Source organism: Rhipicephalus sanguineus, chromosome 7 (assembly GCF_013339695.2).
Source record: "Rhipicephalus sanguineus isolate Rsan-2018 chromosome 7, BIME_Rsan_1.4, whole genome shotgun sequence".
Classification (NCBI taxonomy): Eukaryota; Metazoa; Arthropoda; class Arachnida; order Ixodida; family Ixodidae; genus Rhipicephalus; species Rhipicephalus sanguineus.
The window spans coordinates 167,775,363-167,787,803 of NC_051182.1; the positions used below are offsets into that span (position 1 = coordinate 167,775,363).

Sequence of the window (12,441 nt, forward strand, 5' to 3'; positions counted from 1 at the left end):
TGAAATGCTTGTACGTATGCCTTTACGACATACATAAGCATTTCGCCTTTCGAGACTTGTATGCAGCCCCGCCACGGTGGTCTAGTGGTTATGGCGCTCGGCTGCTGACCCGAAGGTCTCGTGAAGTGTTGGCGATTTGGAAACCCTTTTGATACCGCAAAGCATGAACTAGCGTCTGCAGAGGATATTTAGCGGTAAAAAAGACCTGAAGCCATGGATTTCTACAGCATAACGCGTATTCATGCAAAGACAAAAGCAGAGTGCACAAAATTCTACTTCCTCTAATTACGCAAAAATACAGGCTCTCTTTTTTTGTAGCCGCTAGAGCAAGAAGTAAATACATCATTCGCTCAGTCGCGCAACACAATTTATATTGTGGTATAGGCAACACACAATTTAAACACGTGCAAATAAAGCCAGAAAAAACATCGAGCACAGTGCAAAACACAATGTGACCGAAGGCCAGTACCCTATTGAATGGCAGATTGCGCTTCTCTCACACGTAATAGGTACGTTAGGCCGGTTTCGTGCATTAATGTGGCAATGGAGGGCGTGGATATCACCATAAGGCTGTAGTCAACGCATTTTATTAGCCGACAATCGACTCAAACCGCCTTGAATACGCGCCGCCGACCGCCTATCCACACAAACGCGACAAAGGTGCTGCCGCCTATAGCCCGATCTCGGGGCGAATAGATATGCACATCATCGCACTGTAGTGTGCACTCCATGGCGTTAAAACTGTCGTCTCTGTTCCAACGTGAGTGCCGACTTTGCGTCGGACTATGAGATACCCGTTACACGCCAGGGTACACGGCGTGCCTGGCAAGCCCACGATATGCGCACTACTCAATCTACACATAGACGTCGGTTCAGCTCGTAACGCTTGGCTCAAAGCAAAAAAACAAAAAGAAAAAAGACACAAATTCGGCACAGGCTGCTGCACGCTAATTGCGGCGCGTGACATTGATTCCCAGAATGCGTATGATCTGCTTTTTTTTTTCTTTACACGCTGTATATTTGGCCGCATCGTTCCTGGAAGCGGACGGCATCGGACGAGAACGTGGCCAAGCCCAACTCTTTCACCGCTGGTAGTTTACGCACGCTCCCGCGTTGAAGCTCTCGCCGAGGTTGAGCCTCATGTAGTCCAACACCTTCTTGACCTGCTTCAGGCGGCTGTGCCGGCCGAATCTGTTCAGGGACGCGCACTGATTCTCGTAGTCATCATAGTCGATGTCGTACACGGCGATGCCGAACTTCAAATCGGGGAACCCGTCGGCTTTTGAAGCACATAGCTGCACACGTGCAAAAGAGAGTCACAGTTTCGTCTCAAAGGCGAGACACTGATACCGACAGTGGGGCGTTAAACTGCACGAAATACGGTTCGTATAAGTGGTTTTGAAGAGCAAAAACTTGATGAAACTGCATCGACGAAAGGGAGTACAGACAGGAACCACGCTCAACTTGCAACTGAGTTAGATAAGCTTGAAAAAGTTACACCATCTCCCGCTAAAGGGAACCATGTGTGGATGCGAAGCAGCGGGGAGATGATTAGCTTGAACGGAAGATGGTGTATTTTTTTTTTTGTTGCGTTATCGAGCCTGTGCCTTCCTATGGCTTAGAATCAGCACTGTCTTCCAGTCTCCGTCCAGCTTCCGCTGCGTGTAACTGCAGGCGTCCGAGGTATTCGACTCCCGCAAAGTCGCAAGATCATGTGCGTCTACCTCTCTGCAGTCCACGCCATTGGTGTCGTCATGGGATTCTTCAGTGAGGGAAGGAGAGCACGAGCGCCGCGCGTCTAGAGCCACATAAGCAGAGGCGGCCATCGGCCGCTCGAGCCACGTCAAGACGCCGTACGCGTCGCTGCTGCCTATCGTCGCAGGAGAGGCGCGCGAAACAAGGAGGATACATAGAGGAGAGAGAGGGGGAGGGGATGCACATGCGCTGGTGCATCACGTGGGGGGAGAGGCTGCACCGCAGCTGCAGTGCGGGGGAGGAGAGGAGAGAAGGCGACCGAACACCTGCGTAAAGGATGAGAGTGGGAGAGAGGGCTTGCGCATGCGCAGTAAAGGTGGTTACGCCGCACACCACCACCGGATTGAACTCCGCCATAAGCTGCTTCGAATCTAAAATATTGGTTGCGCGTCTTTCCTGTCTGTACTCCCTTTCGTCGATGTTTCATGGTCAAGTTTTCACTCTTAAAAACGACACATATCTGACCAACTAGCTCAGTAGTTAACAATGTATGGAGTTTTCCGTCCCACAACCACGATATGATTATGAGGGACGCGGCAATAGAGGGTTCCGGAAATTCGGACCACCTGGTGTTCTTTAATGTGCATTCACATTGCACAGCACACAGGCCTCTAGCATTTCACCTCGATCGAAATGTGACCGCCGTGGCCAGTATCGAATCCGCGACCTTCGGGTCAGCAACGGAGCACCGTAACCCCTACAGCATCGCGGCGGACAAGTTCACGCTTCTAAGGTTCGTATTGTTTTATTGGCAGCATATATCCACCTCCGGCGTCGTGTACATCATCATCAGTATTAAGGCGAAGTCCTTACATGCCTCATCAAACGTTAAAATTGACTATCGGCGTCGGCGTCCCGTGGCGCTGGCGCCAACACGAGTGATGCAAAAAATGATCACGCGATGGCGTCACCATATGACGCCATCATGACGTCACAGATCAGCACAATTTGTGACGTCACATGATGACGTCATCGCATGACATCGTCGCTTGGTGAAAGGTGGGCCGATCACGGAGGCTGTGCGAAACAAAGTGAGGTGCAGAAATTTCAATTCCTTCGATCCTGAACGGAGTGCTCAACCGCGATAGGCGCAGAAAGCTTTCGGTAAGGCGCGAACGCAGGGGAGGAGAACACGGCTTTCGCCTTCGAGTCGTCTTAGGCGAATGCATAAGGGACGCTTTGCGTATTTATAATTATATCACATGTCACCTGACATGTGATATATCACATGTCATCCAACTGAAGGTTAGCATAGTAATCGTGATAGAAAACGTTATCTATCTGCACTTATTTTTCTTTTATTGCGATAGCAATTATATGGACAGTCTCGGCTGGATTTTGCCGTCGCCGTCGCCGTCATGCACCGTATATGTATAAGTATGTATATATCTATAAAGTCCCCACAGAAAAATAACTCAGAAAAATGCTTCCGAAGCGCGGAATCGAACCAGGGACCTCTTGTTCCGCAGCGAGCGGCGCTATCCACTACGCCACGAAACGCCGATCCTCCACGTAGCTAACGGCGAGCGTTATATACACACCATTTAGCGCTGGACGGACTCAGAGACAGCAGGCGATAATAAGCGTTTCTTCAATACCAGCGAGGTGGCGCTAGGAGCCCCACGGGCGCATTTAAATGTCGTCGGCGAGCTCGCTCGCTTCTTCTTATATTTGCGCATGGGAGAAGCTTGCCCTTCCGCCGTCTGCTCGCGCGGTTTTCTCGTGGCGAGGGGTAGAGGAATGTTTCACCCTTTCACCGTGATGTACGCGCTCATGTTACGGCGCGTACGAATGTCACTCGAGCTCAGGGACGCCGCTAAACGAACAAACAGAAGATGAGCGCGAACTATCAAGTGTCACAGGTCGACACTTGAAGCACGCTAGTTTCCTTCGCTGCTTCGGCCGCCTGTTGCAAGGCGGCCGCCTTCGGCCGCCTTGCAACAGAAGCGCTGTTCAAACTGAGAGTATCCATTGGCGAGCCTCACTTCGTATAGCATTAGTTCCTTGCTATCGCATTCATTGCTTCGCCCTTGCGGCGAAACTGTGACTTTTTTTTTCTTGCATCGCGGGTGGAACGCATTCATGTAGGTGACATATATTCGTAGTTTTCAAGCATAATTGTGTACCTTAGTGGTCAAGACTCTTGCCTTCGGAGCATGGAGGCCCGGGTTCGAACCCCAGCACTGGAGTGAGAATTTATTTTGTTTCATTCTTCATATATTTCCTTATGGTGACGATCCTTTTACGGGACAGAGAGACGGACGGACTGACGATTTCTTTGCTGAGCCGCACAGAAAACTCAGATTTAAAAGTAAGGAAAGCGGGTAAAAAATACAACAACACTAGAAATATAGGACAATGATAAATGCAATCAGAAAAAGAAATGCGCATGACAGGTTGAAAGACAACAGGTACAAATATATGAACAATATGCGACGCTAAGTTAAAGGAGCGGAAAGTTCGGAGAAAAGAAATGACTGTAACAACAACAACAACAACAACAACAACAACAACAACAACAACAACAACAACAACAACAACAACAACAACAACAACAACAATAATAATAATAATAATAATAATAATAATAATAATAATAATAATAATAATAATAATAATGAAGCTCAGAAGACCCCTCATCGGCGAAATCCATCCGAAGGCGAAATCCATCTTCTTATCGGTCTGCGTGCTTATTGGCCACCTGCCCCCCCTCCCCTTCACGATCGATAGTAACTCCGCGCGTGCCTTATCGGCTACTGGCCCTTCAGGAAAGGCGGCGATTCCTCGCTGTGCTGGCCGGCGCGTCCAACTTCACTGCGGTCATTTTCCGAGAGTTGGTTGAACTAGAGGACCAGGCTGAACTCCATAGAGGGGCGAACAGTCAGTGTCGTTCAGTGACATGAATAACGGTTTCAGATTGCACTCGAAAGCGAAACTTGAGGCTAAAGAGTCTTCACATAGGCGCCGATATTAAAAATAGGCGTTTATAGGTATTTATAAGCATTTAGGCACGAACGCCAAAATACGCATGTGTAGGCATTATAACAACGCTACAAGAGCTCTTCTTAATCTCTAATTCATGCTGATATGTCAAAGTGTGGCGATAGGAACGCAAGGAACATAATAGGCATTTCCCTCAAATCTGATCTCTAGTGATGACGTAGGTGACGTCACACATTTTGGCGATCTGTGACGTCATCATGACGTGACATGGTGGCGTTATCAAACGGTGACGTCATCGCGTAACGAGGACTTTTTGCATCCCCCTCGTTGACGCCGCTGACCCCGACGGTCAATTTTCGCGTTTGATGAAGCATCAAGGCTCTTAGTAGTAGTAGCAGTAGTAGTAGTAGTAGTAGTAGTAGTAGTAGTAGTAGTAGTAGTAGTAGTAGTAGTAGTAGTAGTAGTAGTAGTTCTAGTAGTAGTAGTAATGAAATAAATCTTTCACCTTTACGGCCAGTGCATCCTCGTTGTCGTAGGCGAATACGCCCAGGGAGCGCGGTGAGAGGCAGAGCACGGAGGCGTGTTCAGTCGAGTAAGTAAGCTGATATACGGGATTGTCAGCGTTGCACTTGGTCGGGCACACCTGAGAACAAGGAAAGTGGCACCACAGGAATAAAGGTTAGAGGTTGTGCTCCCAGGAGGTTTAAAAAGGCCCTGAAACAATTTTCAAGAAGTCATCCAATGGCTTCAATAAAGGAGTTGATTGCCTCACGAATCCACTGCCGCAAACATTCTTAGAATCCAAACAAGTACGAGCGAAGTCATCACAGGGATTTGTCACACGCTTGAAGCTCTTTCTCTCTCCATTCGTACCAGCGAGCGCGCTGAAAGCTACGCAGGGAGGGGGATGACAACGGGGCAAGAAGCTACGTCCGTTCGTCAGCGTGCGTCGCGATCTTGTGCGCTCTCTTTTTTTCTTTCTTCGAACGCGTGACTTACTTTCAGTGGGATCGCGAACACGTGCACAGGGCGACATGCCGCGGAACCCACGGTAACTATGCAGCTCACGACGCTCAAATATGCGAATGGCCGTGAACTTTGTGTCTATGGCACGGTGATTTGCGCTTATAGCACCATTTGTCGAGAGAAGAGCGAGTGATGATTTCTAGCTGATTTCAAGAATTAAATTACAGGCCGCGTGCAGCGCAGTAATGTTTGGCTTATGTGTTCTCAGGAGCCTTGACTAACCCCGAAAGTGAAGCCAGACCTCCGCCATCTTACCATGGGCGCCATAAAACGTAAGCTTGCAGGGAGGTAAAGGTAGCAATTCCCTCGCACGCCCTATGAGACGACTAATCGTTCCGGTCAGATACTGCCCAACGCATCTCTTCGCGGTACTTGCTTCCTTAGAGGGGCCCTGCAACACTTTTTGAACATGGTCAGAAAATGGCTTCCGATTGGTAATCGAGGTTCCTGGCAAGATGTGAGGCAAACGTTATAGCGCAGCTCGCGGCATGGAATTTACAATTAAATTTCAAGGACAGCTAGAAATCGCTCGCTCTTCTCTCGACAGATGATGCCATATATACAACATCAACTGCGTCATATACCCAAAGCACATTTTTGCATACTGAGCTGCATAGTCACCGCGCTCGCGGTGGCGTGCCGCGACGTGCCCGCGGTAAATCTCTCTCTTTATAACTTTGACAATTTCCCTGCGTAAATTCATTGATTCATCGAAGTAAAATCATGTGGAAGTCGGCGCTGTTTGACTCTAACAATACCAACATTTTCTGGGGTTTTACGCGCCAAAAGCACAATGTCATTATAATCATAATCACATCGTGGTAGTAGTGTAGGTATCCGGAAATTTAGACCACCTCGGGTTCTTTGCACTAAAACCTAAGTACGCGGGCTTTTCGGATTCATCGAAATGCGACCACCGTGGCAGGGATTGAAACCGCGACTAGCGGCCGAGCCCCCGTAACATTCGTACCACCGCAGCGGCGCTTTATGGCTCGACCTGTCCATTTCCCGAAGGATGCACGCGTTGTAGACACCTTCTGAACGGTACTTTCGCTATAATTTTACCTCGTTCTTCCTTACCTCTGTATAGCTGCCGAAGGAGCCGGCGCTCGGGTTTGACACACACCTGTCGAAGAAGTCCACCTTGTCGTTGGAGCGCAGCACATTCCAACGTCCTTTCAAGGTCACAGACACCAGACCTCTGACAGTTGCTCTTTTCAAGTACATCTCGTTGACGCCGAACATTGCAGTGCCCTGCGGAGTAGCCATACAAGGCAAGCGTCACTTGTCGCATATTAACGCGATAACGTTAAAGAGCACATTTTCTTGAAATTTGGGAGTAGGTGTCGGTTTCGGCGACCGAGTCGTTGGTCGAGAGCGACAAATCAGCGATGTCCATGAGCGAAAATCCGAGGTAGATGAAAATAAAGAAACAATAAAAAATCTTCCGTTCGATTGGGACCGGGTATTCGAACCTGCGACCCCTCGCTCCGTAGCATTTAGCCGCTCGGCCACGCCGCATACATCCTCTAGCATACTAACGGCGATCTATTTATATTGTCACGACGCAGAAACAGCACATGTCGAATACAGGACAGCTCACTTTAATTATGCAAGACACTCGATAAAGGATCGGGCGTGAACCTCGTCTTCCTTTCTTGCTGCGCAAGGTATTATTTCTCGTCGCTTAGCAGATTGAATGCGGCAGAGAACACCATTTACCGTTGGTGCTGCGCACATCTCGGAGCTGCACATCTCGCCACCTGCGAGATGGCGCAAAGGGCCCACGCGCACGCTTTAAGCGGCATCACCCCACCGTATTTCGTCGCGCCGCATGCATCGATATAGGAGCCGGAGGGCGCCCGCGTTGTGGCTTTACTTGCGGCACGGTTTAGGTGTCAACCGTGAAGCGAAGGCAGGCTAGCGATTGAGAAGGCGATACGAACACGTTCCGATTAAGCTATCGCGTCCTACTCTTGAAAAAGTAGCTCAAGCGTCATCCAAGTTTTTGTTGGTCAGTTGTCGAAATGCTCCGAGATCTTAGCATCTTCATGCTCCTTTCAAACGCCCATACAGACTGAACCACTGCGAATCCAATAGTCAGCTCCGGTGCCGCGTCGATGCTCGCAAGTACTACTGTAAGGTGCAGAGTCGATAATTGTCCACGAATAGGGTGTTTTAACAGTGACGGCAATACATACGGTTAGTACAGAAATACCGTAATCTGTATTAGCCACTTAGATCAACTCATCACGTTACCATACGCAATAAACAACTCGCGCAGCCAAAAACTTTCAGCGCCCTGACCACGATGGTACGGTATTTACGTACGCATTACCATATAGCATTACCGTCAATCACTGCTATAACACCCTAATAACAACACCGGCGATAGGGACTGAGGCACGCAGGGTAATGACGCTTAAAACTTCAGTTGAACGTATTATGCACGATGATCGCCTCGGACGACAACCGCGCATGCGCAAGAACTTGTACGTACGACTTGTATGAAAACGTGCAAGCCACACAGCAAAACAAGAAATGAAAATATGAGTTTATCATGACCGGATATTACGTCGAGAAGTGAACTAAGCAAAATGTGGATGAATTTATTTGGAGAAAGATTTGACAATTTTAAAATGGCACTAGGTGTGAACAGAGATATCATAAAAACAGGATAAGCTTACAGAGGTTGACGTAGTAGGTTCAACTCAAACAGCCATCAACTCAACAATTAAGATAATAAGCCAATTACTCTTCATGTAATATCATGCTAACAGGTACTCTGTCGTCGGCCACCTCTCATTTGAGTACTTTACCCAATAATGCTGTTATTTTGATTCCACTGATCTTCTGTTTGTAAACTACATCAAATGTATTCAATGCTCAACAATAACATTTATTATTGCTTATAATTACCTCCAGTTTATGTTACGTGACAAGAAAATTCGTTCACGTACCTGTTCCTATAGAAGCTATATGATGGGCCTTCAGCATTAAAGTTCAAATAAAAGAAAAAAAACCCAGCGTCCATTCAGTAGCAGCTGTCGTTGTACACATTTATGCTGTAGTCGTAGTTGGAATAGTGTGGTTCCTCTACAAATAAATGACGACACCGTAAGCCTAGAGCATAAAAGGACTGTGCTGCTCGGCTTTTGTCAGTTCTGGCTAAACGAGTCATTTAAATGTTAGCCTAACAATGCGTCCGAGGAGGATTAACTGCTTCAGCTGCACGAAGCACGTTGTCATCTGTCCATTTGTTGGGATGTGCTAAAATCTATTCGAACAGCATACACAGGATGCCCCAGATAAATCTAACCATAGTTAAAGAAATATGCCGACGCGCTCTATGACGACGCGACCAAATGCATCTTGGTGACTACTGCATGGGGTGAATCATACTATTGTTGTGTTGTGCTGACTGCTTAAGTAGGCAAGATTATTTAAACAACGTTCGAAGCAATGAAGTTGAGTAAACAATGAGAAGGCTGTAGATACGTTTGCAAACTGCTCAGTTAGAGAGGCTCTGACTTTCTATTGATTAAGTACTAGTGTTATTCTGCGTACTACAAATGCTCACGAAAAATAAAAATTAAATGTAGTTCCACTCAACGTTAAAGCTGTAGCAAGTGCGGAGCACTGATTCGCCTGCCTTTCGATCACACTGGCGTTCACGGGCAAGCGCGCGTTGACGTTCCAAACGGGCAGCCTGCTCAGCGTGCATGGGGGGAAAGGAAACCTTCATTTGTGATGCAGTGGCACCCTCTCCCCTCCTCCTTCCCTTCTCACCCTCACATCACTCCTGCGTACCTTCACTTCCCTTTCCCACCACCTTGCCATACCGTGCTATACACGACTATACTATGCTTTAGCCTCCTGTCCCTCACCCTCAACCCCACATCTCTCCTATTCAACCTCACTTCCCTACCAACCCCATTACTATAATACACACGACTATGCTATGCTTTACCTTCTCTCTCTTCCTATCGCTCCCCCACACGCTCACTTCCCTTTCTTGCCCCTTGCTGTACTCTACTATACACAGCTATACTATGCTTTACTCTACCCCTCCTCTTATCCCTCCTCCTCACCCACTTCCCTTTTACGCCCCCTTGCTATGTTGTACTAGACACGGCTTTTCTATGCTTTACTCTCCTCCTCCTCCTCTTTTTCTCACCCCCTCAACCTCACATCACTCCTCATCCCCCTTTCCCACTCCTTGCTATACTATACTACACATTGCTATGCTATGCTTTGCCATCTTCCCTACTCCTTTTCCTTTTCCTCGCACTTTCCTTTCCTGCCCCCTTGTTATATTATACTATACATGACGTCGCTATGCTATACACGGCTTTGCCTGCGTAGCGCCATGCATGGCTGTGCTATGCTTTACCTTTCCACCTGCTTTCTTCCCTCCTCCGCCTCCTCACTTCTCTTTCCCGACCCCTTACTATTTATACCATGCATGGCTATGCTGTACCTGCGTGACACCCAGCAAGGGCATTAGATTACAGATGACAGCAGATGGCATGACGTGACAGGCGACGACAACTCGGGCCCTCCGCACTTAAATGAATGGAGTTAATTTTGAGGGCTCGTTTTTTATTTGTTTGACACAACGTAATGAAAACCAGCAGATAATGAAGCCAAGGAAAGTATAGGGGACGCTAATTTTGGTGCTTTAGGTGTATTGTAGTAATTGTGATACAGATGTGAAGAAAGTAAAGTGGACGAAACGACAACTTGCCGCCTGCAAAGAACGGAACTGCAACATTCGGATCACGCGCCCAATGCTCCTACCAAGCGAGCCACGGCGGCTGTCGTGCCCTCGTCCCCTCCGCACTTAAATAGTATGGCTTCTGAGTGAATCTGATTAGCACATCTAGCCTTTGTAAGAGCGCAAGAAAAGACCGCGGAAATATATGGGGCGAGCCTTCTTCCCGGTAGCTGAGCATAACGATGTTGCTACTGGTGGTGAGAATGACAGCATTGGTTACGTATGCTTCCACACTGCGTATATAATAAGGAAATTGCTGCCTACCAGATCGTAGTTGTAGTCCACGGCGATATCTTCCCCTGGGATGTCGAACGGGTGACGCTGCGGAGGCATGATGGCGCAGTTCCTCACCGTGTTGTCGCCGTATGGATAGTGGCCGATGGTTATGAAGATGTGCGGGGTGAAGCCGGTGTCCCTGTTTCCGAGATAATTGCAAAAAGAAACGCTTTATTGGTATACATCTATCGGCATATATCATTTATACGTACAGTTGAAACTCGATTTCACGAACTGACAACCACACTCAGATTATATCGTTAAATCGTGAACTTCGTAAAATTGAAAAATAATTTTAACACGAAAGTGTTTTGTGCGTGAGTCCACCAAGACTTCGCTGACGTCATTTCCGTCACGGAAATGACGTTGGTAAAACGCACATGAACAGATGACAAAGAAAAATTAGAAAAAGATTTTCGTTGACGCATATGACCTGGGTGTCGAACCCACGTTTTCTCGGTGCGCGGCGATAGGTGCCGGCGGACTACCCACTGCGCTACCAACATACATACAACGGACTGTGCAAGCGCGCTTTTCATCTCTCACACCTTGTCCGCGATAGCGGCGCCAGCGGGAAGTGGAACGCCTTCGCGCGTTCAGGCCTCAAGCTACGACCTTTAGCTCTCGCGTTCCTGAAGCGCTGTGTTGTAGAGCGTGCATCAGCAGAGGGATAGGTTACCCTATTACTGAGGAGCGTACACCGTGCCGCTTCCCTCCTAAAATGACGGCGCTTTCAATGAGTGCCATCTTTGCGCGAGATTCGCCATAAGCTGTGTCCATGTGTATGTTAATTACTTCAGCTACAACGAAGGTTTAATCATGGCCATGGACATAAGTCGTCGGGATGGAAAAGCGCCACTAGGCATCGGCGTCGGTGTCTCCACATTAAACGGTGCTGTAGGGAAGCAAACATTTCACTCCGCCTGATGGGAGTATATGGAACTCCCATCGGGGAATGCGCTTGAGGAAAAGTAGTTTTACGCCCATGTCGGCTAATATTCGCTTACAGCGTTGAGAGGCAGCGAATTTCGTTGGTAGAGGCCGACAATACTGCCTCCGTGATCCTGACGTGAGCGGCATCGGGCGCTTTACCATAATTGTGCCATTCCTGTACCCTCCCTGTATCGCCGACCGGCGGTGCGCATGTGCTTGGCTCAGCACAAAAATGTCTACCTCAACACAAATAAAAAACTCTCGTCAGCTTGTTTTCTTTTAAATAAAGCAACGAGATACCTGTGTCCTGCACAACATCGCGATATAATCAACACATCATAAAGGTATTTCACTACTGACATGCAAATAAACTTTTCAAAAATATCTCGATACATAAATACAGATGCTCAAAAGTATCTCTAAGCAGTGGTGTAAATACAGCATTAGCACATGGGGGGACACACATCTTGCTAAGGCGACGATCTTGATCTTACAAATATAGGTTTAGTTTTAATTATGTGAAAATTCAAATCATGCTTTGAAAATAAAAATAAAAAGCGAGCATGGGTCTCAGCACAAGGTCAGGGAGCTGAACCTACCAGCACTGAGCAGCCAATAGTGGAAAGCTACTTTGGTGAAGTTAGTTTCTGTGTGGCTCTTAGGTGCTCTAGCATATTTCCAGTTAATATATACCTCAGGTTAAACGATCAAGTGAAAATGCTAGCACACTC

General features: G+C 47.7%; 1 protein-coding gene across 1 annotated transcript; it reads right to left on the reverse strand.

The window, feature by feature from the left end:
* Positions 1-1,015: 1,015 nt before the first annotated feature.
* Positions 1,016-6,967, reverse strand: LOC119400533 (uncharacterized). Its single transcript, XM_037667597.2, has 3 exons — positions 6,805-6,967; positions 5,204-5,341; positions 1,016-1,295 (listed from the first exon to the last, which is right to left on the reverse strand). The coding sequence occupies exons 1-3, from the start codon at positions 6,949-6,951 to the stop codon at positions 1,083-1,085; spliced, it is 498 nt and encodes a 165-aa protein (XP_037523525.2). The 5' UTR covers positions 6,952-6,967; the 3' UTR covers positions 1,016-1,082.
* Positions 6,968-12,441: the final 5,474 nt, after the last annotated feature.